The sequence below is a fragment of the Choloepus didactylus genome, chromosome 8 (genome assembly GCF_015220235.1).
Source record: "Choloepus didactylus isolate mChoDid1 chromosome 8, mChoDid1.pri, whole genome shotgun sequence".
Lineage (NCBI taxonomy): Eukaryota > Metazoa > Chordata > Mammalia > Pilosa > Megalonychidae > Choloepus > Choloepus didactylus.
The window spans coordinates 991327-1006290 of record NC_051314.1 but is presented as its reverse complement, the minus strand read 5'-3'; the positions used below and the strand labels follow the sequence as shown (position 1 = coordinate 1006290).

Genomic DNA, 14964 nt, shown 5'->3' with positions numbered 1-14964 from the left:
GCAAAACGCTGTCGAGCAGCCACACGCGGGGTCGGGTCAGGGTGGACCCCTGCACCCCTGCCCAGCCCCACGTGGCCGGGCACTCTCCGGCCTGCACACCCCTGGGAAATCCGACCCTCGGGAAGTCGCTCGGGAATCTTCAGGCTTGAGAGCAGAAGTTCAAACACGGACATTTGCCCTGCATAGGAAACTGTGCTAAACACCCATCAGCCCCCTTATGGGTGACGTTTTTGGCAGGCTGGGTCTCTCCGTGTGACTTTACTGGAGACGAGCACCCGATAAGAATTACGCTTACGGAGAGGGCTGTGCGGCTCCTCCCGTGCTCGCCTCCCCAGGGCAGTCCATCAGCCCCGGACCCCTGCCAGCCCTGGTGGGGGGTCTCACGGCTGCCCCGGGGGAGCTGGGAGCAGCCTAGATGCACCCACCCAGGGCGGGGCGCACCCACAGACGTCGGCCTCTGAAAGGAGCCTGCTGGTGGGGCAGCCGAGCACAGCCCACCTCCTGCCTCTGGCCGCCGTCGTCGCCGGAGCGAGCCGAGATGATGACCATGGCCGCCATCAGCAGTTCCAGCAGAAGGAGCAGAATCAGGTTGAAGTTTATCTGCCAAATGAAATACGAGGTTTTTTAGAAAACAGCTTTATTCACACACATCAAACTCGTTTCAGGCCGTGGGCTCAAGGCCTACTCAAAGCTCTGGGCAGGCTTCAGGCCTCGTGCCCACACATGGCCTCCGTCCCATGCTCTTCTTTGCCTTGTAGCTTTTGTGAACTACTCTTAGCTTAAGGGCAGGAACAGGGTGGGTGGGCCTACATTTGGCTCTCAGGCTGTAGTTTGCCTTTTTCATCCTGGAGAAACTGAGGCCCGACTTAGAAATTAATCTACAAAAGACCTGACCTTCTTCCCTGCACTTCATGCTACTACCCACCCCCGACCTCCCTCTCCCACGTAAAGGGGGACAAGGGCTGCCACGGGGTCAGCTGGGGACAAGCAATAGCTGCTGCAGCTGGGGATAGCAAGGCCGGACTTCGGCTTTCCTGGCCACGACATGGCTTTCGGATTGTGACTGTGACACCGTCCACAGGAGGTCACAGCTAAAGGGTGGACAGGCTCGGGCTCTCTGTTGTGACCCCATGAGGAAGACTCCGGTCCAGGCTTGGAGATGGATCTGAAGCCTTAAACCTTGAACCCCAGACCCGTGCCATGACATACCCTCCTGCCTCCTCCTCACTGAGTCCCCCAAGCCCCCTTCCCCCAATTTCTGACCTCACCACTGCCCAACCCCTTGGCCCTTCTCGACTCAGTGCTTTGGCTGGTTTTGTCCACCACAGTGATGCCGGCGATAGAAGCAAAACCGGGAAGGCATGTGGTAAATCCGTTCCTCATCCTTGGCAGACATTTGGAGCACCCTGTGATGCACTTTCCTTTCAGGCGTAGTCAGGGAGCCGGGCTTCTGCCTGTCCCTTCGGAGCCCGGCACGACGCTGTGACCACGTGCACCAGCGACATTCTCACAGACATCTCAGACCTGCTTGAGTCAGAGCCCACACCTACTTCTCCATCCTCTTCACCTCACTCTGGCTGGAACTGATTTCTCACACCCAGGCCCAGGGCACGTCTTCCTCCACACCTGTCTCGAGCAGGCCGGCCACTGTCTGCTCCCGCCTGGAGTCCACACTGGCCTCCCAGCTGGCCGCCTGGGTCCCCTCCTTCCCCTCACAGCTCTCTCATCAGGGCCGGTGGGATTCCATCACTCCCACTTAAAACCCTTCAGGGGCTCCTCATCCCTCTTAAAATAAACCCTAAACCCCAATAATAGGGAGAATAATGGAATCACCAAAAATGCTCAGTTCATCCAGAGGAAGGAAATAAAAGAAAAAACAAAGAACAGATGTGAAAACTATGAAACAAGTAAGATAAAGATTCCAATCATATCAATAAGTGCATTAAATGTAAATGATCTGTATACATCATTTTAAAGACGAAGATTGTCAGATTGAATAAAAAAGCAAGACTCAATATGTTGCTGCAAGAAACATACTTTAACTATAAAGACACAAGTAGGTTAGAAGTAAAGAATGGGAAACCGTGTACCATGCTAGGCTAGTCAAAAGAATTTGATGTGGTTATATTAATATAAAAGCAGGCTTCAGAATAAAGAATGTCACCAGAGAAGAAGGTCATTTCATAATTATAAAGGGTTCAATTCATCAAGAGGACATAACAATCCTGAGTGTTCATGCATCTTACAGAGCTCCAACATACATGAAGCAAAAAACCAACGGAACTGCAAAGAGAGACAAATCCACAATTGCAGTTGTTGAGTTCAGCACTACCCTCTCAATAATTGAACACGTGGAAAGAAAACACGATCAACCGATCAGACGTGGTTGACATCTGTAGAACATTCCTCAACAACAGCAGAAATCTCACTCTTCTCAAGTGCACACAGGGAATCCACAAAATACACCGTATGTCTACAAACAAGTCTTAATAAATTCAAAGGGATTGTAACCCTACAAAGTACAGCCTCTAAAAAAAGAATTAAATTAGAAATCAATTACAAAAAGATGTATGAAAAATTCCCAAATATTTGGAAATAACCTTAGGAAAAGGTTACTTCCTTCTATATAAGGTATGAGTCAAAAAAAAAAAAAAAAGAAATCACAAGGAAAATTTTTTAATATTTTGAACTGACTAGAAATGAAAACATAGCAAAATTTGTGGGATGCAGCCAAAGAATTAATTATAATATTATTTATTATAATATTATAAATATAAGCATTGTGTTAAATGCTTTTATTAGAAAAAAATAAAGGACTAAAATAAATCACATAAGCTTCTGTCTTAAGAAACTGAAAATCAGAAAACATTATACCCATAGTAAGTATAAGGGAATAAATTACAAAGATTAGAAGAGAAGCTGTAAAATAGAAAAGAACAAAAATTAGAGAAAAATCAATGAACCCAAAAGCTGGTTCTTTGAAAAGATCAATAGCATTCCTAACCAGACTGATGAGGAGTAAAAGAAAAATGACAAAAATTAACAATTTCAGGAGATTAAGAGGGGCCAACAGCACAGAGCCTACAGATATAGTAAGTGGGCACTGTGGACAACCCTGTGACAACAGCTTCAGCAGCTCAATAAAATAAGCAAATCCCTTGACAGATACAAACTACTAAATCTCACAAAGCATATATAGATAACCTAAACAAATCTATCTCCATGAAACAAACTGAATTTGTTTTTAACACCCACCCCATACACAAACATAGACAAAAGTCTAGGCCTAAAGGAGTTTACTGATGGATTCTACCAAACATTTCATAAATAAATACCAATTCCACCCAAACTTTTCCAGACAATTGAAGAGGTGATAACACTTATCAGTTCATTCTACAAGGCCAGCACAACTCTAATACCAAAATCAGACAAAGACATTAGAAAAAAAAAGAAAAGGCCAATACCCCTCAGAACTCAGATGCAAAGAATCCTTAACAAAAATTTAGTAAATCAACAACATATAAGAAGGACAAAGCATCCTCACCAAATATGGCTTATCCAGGAATTCAAGGCTGATATAGCATTGGAAAACCAATCGATGCCATTAACTATTTAGCAACCTAAAAAAGAGAAACCTTATAATCATCTCAACAGATGAAGAAAAGTCATTTTAAAAATGTCAACACTGAATCATGATTTTAAAAAAAATAATAAATTAGGAATAGAAGAGATCTTCCTCAGCCTGACAAGGGGCAACGAGAAGCAATCGTTAGCTAAGATGTACTGAACTGGTAGAAGACTGACTGCTTTCCCCCAAGACTGGGAGCTGAGCACAGATGTCCATTCCACACCCTGATGGGAGGCCTGGCCAACAAAATAAGGCAAAAAAAAAAAAGGAACAAAAAGCATTAACAAAAGACCTGATTGTCTATGTGCAAAACCTGAGAAGATGCTCCCTGGGCTTTTCTTTTTCTTCCTGGAGTTTAAAGGTGAATTTCTGACTTAAGCAGCTACTAGGGAGGATAATTGAAAGGGGCTTTGTGGTGCTTGGGGTTCTCCATCACTGGGTTTATCTCCTCCCACTTCCTGATACTGACAGAGTGTTGAAACAACTAGAATTGAGCTTTTGGATCTTTCCCAAAACACATTCCTAGAAAAGGGGCTGATATTCCCAGGGGAAATGAGCTCATGAGCCAAAATAACTAGCAAACAAACTGAACAACAAAATCACACAAAACAAAATTATTGGAATGGATAAATCAAGAATTTAAAATAAGTGTGATAAATATCCTTAAAAAAAATAAAGAAAAATATTAGTATTGTGAAATAGAAAAGGAGTAATAAGAAGGAACCAAATAAAAAGCGTAAGTTTGAAAACCATAATGGTTGAAATAAGGACCATAATATAATGGACACGACCACAGGACCAACAGGATTTAGGAACCTTCCCGGGAGGCGCGAAAGAGACGATGTACAGCAACGAAAAGGTAAGAGCTAAATGCTACCATCAGGTCACGTGAGTTCCAGAAGGAGAGAAACCAGCAAACACAGAGGAGAACATTGAAGAAAAAGTAGGAATAAACGTTGTAGATTAGAAGGAAGATGAAAAACCCTGCTTGAGAAGGTCCACAGAGAACTGAACAGACAGAGCTGAACAGACGAAGAAAAACTGCCACCCAAAGCCATTAGTGTGGCATTTAAGAATACCAAGGACAAGAGTAAATCACCTAAAAAAACGAATCAGATTGCCATCACAATTCTCAACTGCAAGTCTCTCTGCAAGAAGACAATGAAGTAATAAATTTAAATAATTAGAGGAAAAATAACTTTGAGTCTAGAACTAAATATCCTGCCTATACAGCCAAATTATCACTTAAATGTGAGAGCATAATAAAAAAGATCTTCAGGCTTAGGAGGTCTCTGAAGAGACTCACTTCAGGGAAAGTATTCAAATAAGAAAGGAAACAAATCCAGGAGACTGTTGGAAGTGGTGGAAAGTCGGGGAAATCAATGTGGCAAACTTATTTACCATCTAAAAGATCAAAGTACAGAGAAAAGAACACTAAAATGAGTGTCCATAACAACCCAGAACCAAAATTCTAGAGCTGCACCACCCAAGAGCCACATGAGACTACTGAGTCTGGGAAGTGTGGCTGATGCAAATCAAGACATGCTCTAGGTATAAAGCACACACTGGATTTCAAAGACTTAGTATGAAAAAAAAATCTCATTAATGATTTTATATTTATTGCATATTAAATAACATTCTTGGATATGTTGAGTTAAATAACATACATTATTAAAATTAATCTCACCTGTCTGTTTTTGTGTGTTTTAGGTGGCTATCAGGAAATCTAAAATTAACTATGTAGCTTGCATGTGTGGCTCACATTATATTGCTCTGGATGATATCCCTGCGTTGTGAGATGGGATGGGGCAGAAAACAATGGAATTGAGGAAATCCTTAGGGGGCAAGGTAGACACAGTGATGGGTTTAAGGAATCAGGAGATGTTAGTAAACATGGCAAAGCACTTCACACCCAACAGCAAGCTGGAAACGAGAGAATGAAGAAAAATTTTTTAAATGTAGAATATGTTTAAAAATATGATATAATGTCTAATATAATGGTAGGTACAATAAATTTTAATGTGTTAATCAATTTCAAAACATACAATGAACAAAATACAAAATTCAACAGCGTATTATTATAAGACATGCATTCAAAGCAGAAGCATGAAAGGGTGAAAACAAGATGATGAAAAAACACTTTCCAGGAAAATAAGAACTGGGGGCCAATCCTAATACCTAATAACAGATTTCAAGGAGAAGGAATTATCATTTAGAGGCAAAAAAGACATTACACACGGGGGAGTGGGTTGAGACGGCTGGGGAAGCACACTCGCTCGGTTTCTCCTGCTGAATGCAGTTATAACACCTGAGCATGGAGCATGGCCGGCTCTGAAACAGGTGGTGCCAGATGTGCTGGGGAAGAAGACGGGAATCTGAAGCACTACCAAATGCAGACCAGGAGTGAGTTTACCATTTTTTTCCTCTGATCCTCCCACCTCTGGATCCCAGCTATGCAACTGCCTACCAGACTGGGATAACTAAAACTCCAGCTTTCGGGACAGAAGACTGAAAAAAGGAGTGCTGGGAACCAGAAAATGCAGGGGAGATGGCAAAGGGGGGAGTTTGGAAAAGCAATCCCGTAAGGTTGTTCATGACCTCCGGGGTTCACGCCAACCTGCTCGTGCATGGATCTGACCCTGATCAGTATAAAACAGATCTTGAGGATAAAACAAATGGATCATGGACCAGTTCCCAAAATGCCGTACATGGGGCTGGTCAGAATAGCTGATCTGAAATGCGAAGGCTCTGAAAACTGAACTAACATTGGAAACACAGTCCACACACAAAAAAAGGACTGGAACGTGCAACCAAAATCCAACTAGGATGATTGCCTATAAAACAAAAATGTCAACATTCTCCATAAGTTTTTATACGACCCAAAGTCACGTAATATAATATTCAAAATGTCTAGGAGACAATGCAGAATTACTCGGCATCTGAAGAACCAGGAAGTCTGGACTCGAATGACACCAACAGGCACCAACACCACAATGACGCAGACGCTGGAAGCATCCGGCAAAGACGTCAAAGCAGCTGTTACAAAATGATCCCATGAGCACTCTCGAAACAAATGGGAAAATACAATGTCTCAGCAGAGAGAAGATACCCAGAAGAAAGAAAGGGAAGTTTTAGAACCGAGAATTACAAAACCTAAAATAAAAATCTCCCTGTTGGGCTTACAATCAGGATGCAGCTGCCCCTCCCCGCCGGCCCCGGCCCCGGCCCGTGCTGAGCCCGCTCATCCTGCGCTTCATGGGGTCTGCTGTGCCACCGGCTTCGTGGCCACGCGGCCTGCGCGTTCCTGCGGTCCCCGCCCGCCCACTCACGGCCGAAGCCCGAGGCCCCGGGCTCACGCGCCGGGGGCGCAGGCTGCGCTCCGTGCGGTGTGCCCGCCGTCCTTCCCCGTGTGTTCCTCGGGCGCCTGCCGCGTGCGCGCTGCCTGTCGGCGGAGCTTGCGGTCCCTCCGTTTGCCCGGTTGGGCGGCACGGCCACGCGCCCGGGGCTCCCGGCTGCGCACGGCGTGGGACACCCCCTGGTCGTGCCGTGCGTGCGGCGCCCCGTACGCAGCAACTCCCTGGCTGGTTCCCCACGCGCGTGCCCGGCGGCCCCACGCCCGCCCACGCTCGGGGGCTCTCGGACGGCTGCGCAGCGGGGCGCCGCCAGGGCTTTATTTACCTTCCAGTCCCTAACGGGGCTTAGTGTCACGTATCCACCTGTTGGCGACTTGGCTTCCTCGGGGTGAAACGCTCGTTTCCACCCCCATTGCGTTGTTTGGCTCTCTCTCATGGATTTGGAGGAGGGTCCTCACACCTGGAGCCCTGCCTCCGCTGTGACGGAACGGCACCCTCCTGGGTGCACCTCAGCCTCTCGGGTGCTGCTCTTCCTGGGGTGGGAGGCAGGGGCCAGTGCAGAGGACCGCAGGGCCTGCCGTGGCGCCCGGTTGGGGTGTGGTGGGCTGTGGCATGGCCGGCCGTGGGGCACTCTGCGGTGGTGGCCGGCCGTGAGGAGGGCGCTGCCTCTGGTCTCTGCAGTCCCAGCGGCCCCGCTCCTGCTCTAGGAGATTCTCGGGGTTGCTCGGGCGAGTCCCCACCTGACCCCCTTGGCCCTCCGGCCCCCACTCAATCCAGCAGGCCCCGATGCCAGCGCATTTACTCCGCGGACCAGTCCAGACCCTGTCATCTCTGTGATACCGGCTCTTGCATGTGGCACAGTGATCCATTTTTTTCAGAATTTCTTTAACAATTGTGTTATAACGTTCAATAATGTCTTGTATTTCTCTACAAAACTCATCTCTTGTTAGGTTTATTCCTAGGAACCTCATAGTTTTAAGTCTATAAATGATATTTTTATATTACATTTTCTAATTTTCTGTTGCTGGAAGAGATACTTTTTACTTTGGTTTTCATATCCAGCCACCTTGCTAAATGCTCTTAATAATTCTCATGTCAGAGAAGGAAACTCATCTCATCTGCAGGAGATGGCAATCTGGGGCTCTTCCTTTTTGACTCTCGTGCCTGCTATGACAGTCCTTGATTATGATGCTGGGGACGGCACTGGGCGCAGGGGCCACCTTGTCCTCTCCTGATCAGAGCAGGACACTTGTGGTGGGCTTTTTTTTTTTTTTTGAGATTGTTCACATACCATACAATTATCCAAAGATCCAAAGTGTACAATCAATTGCCCCAGTACCATCACACAGCTGTGCATCCATCACAATTTTTTTCCATTTTTAGAACATTTTCATTACTCCAGAAAAGAAAGACAAACAACGGAAACTCAAATCCTCCCACACCTGACCATGCCCCCCTCCATTATTGATTCATAGTTTTGGCACAGTACATTTTTACTGTTGATGAAATGATGTTAAAATACCACTAATCGTAGTATATAGTTTTTTCCTATATGCCCCTCTATTATTAACTTCTAGTTATAGTGTCATACATTTGCTCTAGTTCGTGAGAAAGATTTCTAATATTTGTACAGTTAATCACAGATATTGTCCACCACAAGATTCACTGTTTCATACATTCCCATCTTTTAACCTCCAACTTTCCTTCTGGTGACATACGTGACTCTGAGCTTCCCCTTTCCACCACCTACACACACCATTCAGCACTGTTACTTATTCTCACGATGTGCAACCATCACCTCTGTCCATTTCCAAATGTTTAAGTTCACCCTAGTTGAACATTCTGCTCATAATAAGCAACCGCTCCCCATTCTTTAGCCTCGTTCTATATCCTGGTAACTCCTATTTCATGTTTATGAGTTTACATATTATAACTAGTTCATATCAGTGAGACCCTGCAATATTTGTCCTTAGTGTCTGTCTGTCTTCACTCAATATAGTGCCCCCAAGTTTTCTTCATCAACCCCTTTTTTTTAAGACAGTTTTGTTCACACCCCACACATTCTGTCCTAAGCAAACAATTGATGGTTCCCTGTATAGTCAGGTATTTATGTATTCACCACCATCACCACTGTCTATATAAAGACATCTCCATTTCTTCTACAAAGAAGGAGGAAGAGTCAAAGAAGGTAGAGTGACAAAAGAAATAAAAGAAAGAGAAAAAAAATGACCGCTAGGAAGTGACAAAAGGAAAGATAGCATTAAGCTAAAGTAGAATAAACAGTCAGACAACATCACCAATGCCAAGAGTCCCACAGCCCTCCCCTATGTCCCCCCCCCATATGCATTTAGCTTTGGTATATTGTCTTTGTTACATTAAAGGAAGCATAATACAATGTTCCTGTTAATTATAGTCTCTAGTTTGCATTGATTGTATTTTCTCCCCAGTCCCACCCTACTTTTAACACCTTGCAGTGCTGACATTCATTTGTTCTACCTCATGTAAAAGCAATCATTGAGCATCCTAGGTTTCCCTGGGTTACACAGTCCCAGTCTCCATCTTTCCTCTTTCCTTCTGGTGTCCCACATGCTGCTAAACTTCCTCTTTCAACCATACTCACAGTCATCTTTGTTCAGTGTACCCACATTGCTGTGCTACTATCTCCCAAAATTGTCTTCCAAACCTCTCACTCTTGTCTTTTCCTTTCTGTTTGCAGTGTTCCCTTTGGCGTTTCCTGTAGAGCAGGTATCTTATTCACAAACTCTGTCATTGTCTGTTTGTCAGAGAATATTTTAAGCTCTCCCTCATATTTCAAGGACAGTTTTGCTGGATATAAGATTATTGGTTGGTGGTTTTTCTCTTTCAGTATCTTAAATATATCACCCCACTTCCTTCTTGCCTCCATGGTTTCTATTGAGAAATCTGCACATAGTCTTATCAGGCTTCCTTTGTATGTGATGGATTGCTTTTCCCTTGCTGCTTTTAGGATTCTCTCTTTATCTTTGATATTTGATAATCTGATTATTAAGTGTCTTGGTGTAGGCCTATTCAGATCTATTCTATTTGGGGTACGCTGCGCTTCTTGGATCTGTAATTTTATGTCTTTCATAAGAGATAGGAAATTTTCATTGTTTATTTCCTCTATTATTGTTTCTGCCCCTTTTCCCTTCTCTTCTCCTTCTGGGACACCCATAACACGTACATTTCTGCATTTCATGTTGTCATCCAATTGCCAGAGACAATGCTCATATTTTTCCATTCTTTTCTCTATCTGTTCTTTTGTGTGTAGGCTTTCAGGTGTCTTGTTCTCCAGTTTCTTCGTGTTTTCTTCTGCCTCTTGAGATCTGCTGTTGTATGTTTCCATTGTGTCTTTCATCTCTTGTGTTGTGCCTTTCATTTCCATAGATTCTGCCAGTTGTTTTTTCAAACTTTCGATTTCTACCTTTTGTTTGCCCAGTGTTTTCATCACCTCCTCTGCCATATCTTCCCTAAACTTTTTAATTGATCTAGCACTAGTTTAAATTTCTGTATCTCAGTTGAAGTATAAGTTTGTTCCTTTGACTGGGCCATAACTTCATTTTTCTTAGTGTAGGTTGTAGTTTTCTGTTGTCTAGGCATCTGGTTTCCCTGGTTACCCCAATCAGGTTTTCCCAGACCAGAAGGGGGCAATATTCAGTATCAGGTCTCCCTGAGGGTGTGTCTTAGAAGCTTGACACACCCTGTGAGGCCTCAGGCCACTGTGCTTTTCCTAACCTGCCCAGCAGGTGGTGCCTGTCAGCCTGTCACTCTGGACTGGTGTAAGGAAGTGTGGCGTGTGGCTGTTTTCCCCCAGGCTCTGGGGTCTGGTTCTGAATGGAAGGTGGGTCATACAGCTTGGCACCACCTCTTTCCTCTTAGGGAAGAGACACCCCCTGGGGAGATATCATTTGCATTTGAATAGTCTCTCTGACTCTGCTATCTCCACCAGTGTCTGGATCAGAGCGCTGGGAATGAAAATGGCTGAGGCTTTCTCCTCTGAACTGAAAAAGGGACAGTAATCCCCCCTTCAGGGCTGGTCCACGGCCACCCTCAGTTTCACCCATCAGCCAGAAATAGCAAATGATCCTCTGGGCTTCCCCTCCCTCCCAGAGAGGTCCTCCGACTCTCCAAGGTCAGTTGTCACCAAAAGCCTCTATCTGCTTGTTGAGGATTCGTAGCTTGTACTGAGCAGTCAACATTTGTTAATTAAAACCCCAGTTGGAGCTGGGCTGAGGTATATTCGCTGCTCTCTAGCACACAAGGCTTTGCAGTTCAGGCTATGGGGAAGGGGGCTCCTGGCTCAGGTCCGCAGTTTTTACTTATGGATTTTATGCTGCAATCTCGGGCATTCCTCCCAATCCAGGTTGGTGTATGATGAGTGGACAGCCACGTTTGTCCCCCAGCAGTTATTCCAGAATTTACTAGTTGTTCCTAGTTGTTTATTAGTTGTTCCAGGGGGACTAACTAGCTTCTCCTCTCTATGCTGCTTCTGCTCCTTGCGGTGGGCTTTTGGGAGGTATTCCTAGTGTTCTGGTTTGCTAATGCTGCTGTTTTGCAAAACACCAGAAATGGACTGGCTTTTTATAAAGGGGGTTTATTTGGTTACAAAGTTACAGTCTTAAGGCCATAAGGTGTCAAAGGCAAGGCATCAGCAATAGGGTACCTTCACTGGAGGATGGTCATTGGCATCCGGAAAACCTCTGTCAGCTGGGAAGGCACAGTGGATGGCATCTGCTTGCTCTCAGGTTGCTTTTCAAAGTTGTGTTCTCCAAAATGTTGCTCTTGGGGCGTTTTGTCCACTCTTAGCTGCAGTTCCTCTTCAAAATGTCACTCTCAGTTGCTCTGAGATCCTTTTGTTTCTGAACTCCTTTATATGACTACAGTGATCCAATTAACACCCACCCTGAATGGGCAGGGTAACACCTCCATGGAAATTATCAATCAAAGGTCTTGCCCATAGTTGATTGAGTCACATCTCCATGGAAACACTCAATCAATAGGTTCCAACCTAATCAACACTAATACATCTGCCCCCACAAGAGTGCATCAAAGATAATGGCATTTGAGGGGACATAATACATCCAAACCTGCACACCTGCGGGGACTGAGCTTGTGCCTCGACTTACCAGGCCTGGGCCAGGGGACCTGATCACCCCCTGGGGAGGGTAGTAGGTACGGGCGTGAGTGCCCTCTGCAGCCCCCCCGAGCCTGAGGAGCGAGGTCAAGGCAGCTCCCTTTTCCTCACCCAAAATGCCACTGGCAGGGGAGGCTTGCCGGAGGAAACCGCCTTTCTCCCAACTGCCCTTTCCCCACTTCCTTATCTTACCCACATACTCCCTTGTGCCAAGGCCACTCCTGCCACCGCCAGTGCGCATGCACCGTGGCCAAAACAACCCCCGCCCGCTGCAACGGTTCCTGCGTCCTCTCAGAACCAATCCTAGCCCCTCTCCCTTCAATATTGCCATTTTAGGCTACTTCACCTCCTTTCCAGCCCTGCCCCTCTTACCAGCCTATATAACCTGTAATCACCCCTGAATAAATCTCTTTGGCGCATACTCCTACTGGATGAAGAGTGTTTTTGTCCTTATCGCCGCCCTCCACACCTTGCACGCCTCTCGCCGAGGACCCTGGCCACGTCCTCCGCCTCGCCCTCGCCTCCGGGAAAGAGCCCCCGCCGCCGGTACCCTTTAAGCAGCCCCGAGAGCTGAGGGCTCGGCTACCGGCCGCCACTCCCCCTAGAAGCAGTAACCCCGACCGCACACACCTAGTTTCCTAGGAGTTTTTCTGCATTGGCATCATAATTTGAATGACAATGCCTTGCAGTTTTTCTTTGTGACACATGAAATGAATGTGCCTTACTAAGAACTGATGAAATATGGCATTAAGTTGCGGGATACTGATTACGTGCTTCAACTTTGCGGTCGGGGTTACTGCTTCTAGGGGGAGTGGCGGCCGGTAGTCGAGCCCTCAGCTCTCGGGGCTGCTTAAAGGGTACCGGCGGCGGGGGCTCTTTCCCGGAGGCGAGGGCGAGGCGGAGGACGTGGCCGGGTCCTCGGCGAGAGGCGTGCAAGGTGTGGAGGGCGGCGATAAGGACAAAAACACTCTTCATCCAGTAGGAGTATGCGCCAAAGAGATTTATTCAGGGGTGATTACAGGTTATATAGGCTGGTAAGAAGGGCAGGGCTGGAAAGGAGGTGAAGCAGCCTTAAATGGCAATAATGAAGGGAGAGGGGCTAGGATTGGTTCTGAGAGGACGCAGGAGCCGTTGCAGCGGGGCGGGGGTTGTTCTGGCCACGGTGCATGCGCGCTGGCGGTGGCAGGAGTGGCCTTGGCACAAGGGAGTGTGTGGGTAAGATAAGGAAGTGGGGAAAGGGCAGTTGGGAGAAAGGCGGTTTCCTCCGGCAAGCCTCCCCTGCCAATGGCATTTTGGGTGAGGAAAAGGGAGCTGCCCTGACCTCGCTCCTCAGGCTCGGGGGGGCTGCAGAGGGCACTCACGCCCGTACCTACTACCCTCCCCAGGGGGTGATCAGGTCCCCTGGCCCAGGCCTGGCAAGCCGAGGTACAAGCTCAGACACCCGCACAACTTGGCGGGCCTGGGCTGGGGGACCTGATCAGCCCCTGGGGAGGGTGGTGGGCACGGGCGACAGCGCCCTCCACAGCCCCCCAGGCCTGAGAAAGTGAGGCCGGAGGCAGGCCCCATTTCCTCACCCAAAATACCACCGTTAGGGGAGGCTTGCCGGAGGGAACTGCCTTTTCCCCACCCCCTTATCTTGCCCGCACACCCCCCGTTGCCAGAGCAACTCCCGCCACCACCAGTGCACATACACTGTTGCCAGACACCGTTGCCAGAGCAACTCCCGCCCCTTTTCAAACAACCTCCGCGCCCTCTTAGAACCAATCCTAACCTCCGCACCCTCTCAGAACCAATCCTAGCCTTTATCCCCTCAGCATTGGCTTGTAACAACCCCCGCCCTCTATGCCAGCCTATATAACCTGTGCTCACCCCTAATAAACGCTCTTGGCTTTACCCTCCTGAAAAAAGCGTCCCGCCTGTTCCTTTCTCGCCGCCCTCCATACCTTGCACGCCACCGCCGGGGACCTGGCCAAGTCCCCCGCCTCGCCCTCGCCTCCGGGAAAGAGCCCCCGCCGCCGGTACCCTCCGAGCAACGCCGAGAGCCGAGGGTTCAGCAACCGGCCGCCATCCCCCCAGACGATTTAACTGCGACCGCATTAAGTCACCTTTCATTTTAAAAACTTTTGTGAAAAAGAGATATTAAAAATATTGTTTATCTGCTGGGATTGACAAAGGAGTCAAAGACAATTCTTTTCTTCAGGAGCACAACAAAATTCTCAAAACTTGTCATATGCAAGAACTTTGATGTCCATTTACTGTGTAACTACCTCCCATTTCCAACTCAACAGAAATGTCTGACTGAGCACTGAAAGTGCCGGCTCAGCCCTGGGCCTGAGACCCAGCAGGGAGTAGAGCGGTGGAGTAGAGCGGTGGAGCTCATGCCCAGCGCCTCCTTCCCCATCTCGGTGATGTGGACACAGGATGGCAGGCATCAGGAAACTCACGTTTATCGCCGACGGGTTCAGCACGAGTTTACATCCAAACCAAATTAAACACGTGGTTGTGACGGCAAAAGTGGAGACAAGTAACAGCTGAAAGTTGGGGATCTGAAAAATAAACCAGGAGGTGTGTTCCGGGGAAGAGCTAAAGGAATAAGGCTAACATCAAACCGGGTTCCAGGTCATTAAGTAAAACCCCTGAAGACATGACCCAGGACAGCTGTTGGCTGGGCGCTGCCCCCGTGTGCTCAGGCCTCTCCTGGGCCCTCCGCTGAGGGTGGGACCCGGCGGGGGGCCTCCAGCCTGGGGAAGCAGACACTGTTCTCCATGGGTGACAGGTGCTGCTGTGGCAGTTGCCCTGAGGCTCCCCGGCCACTCGGCTATGGAGCCAAT

General features: G+C 47.4%; 1 protein-coding gene across 1 annotated transcript in view; it reads right to left on the bottom strand.

Annotated features, from left to right (window-relative positions):
* MLC1 (modulator of VRAC current 1) overlaps positions 1-14964 on the bottom strand; it is a 36059-nt gene that overhangs the window by 16710 nt on the left and 4385 nt on the right. Inside the window, exons 5-6 of the mRNA XM_037845891.1 lie at positions 14578-14679; positions 499-600 (exon numbers count right to left, since the gene is read on the bottom strand). Of these exons, the coding sequence (XP_037701819.1) occupies positions 499-600; positions 14578-14679 (204 nt within the window). The remainder of the gene's footprint in view (positions 1-498; positions 601-14577; positions 14680-14964) is intronic.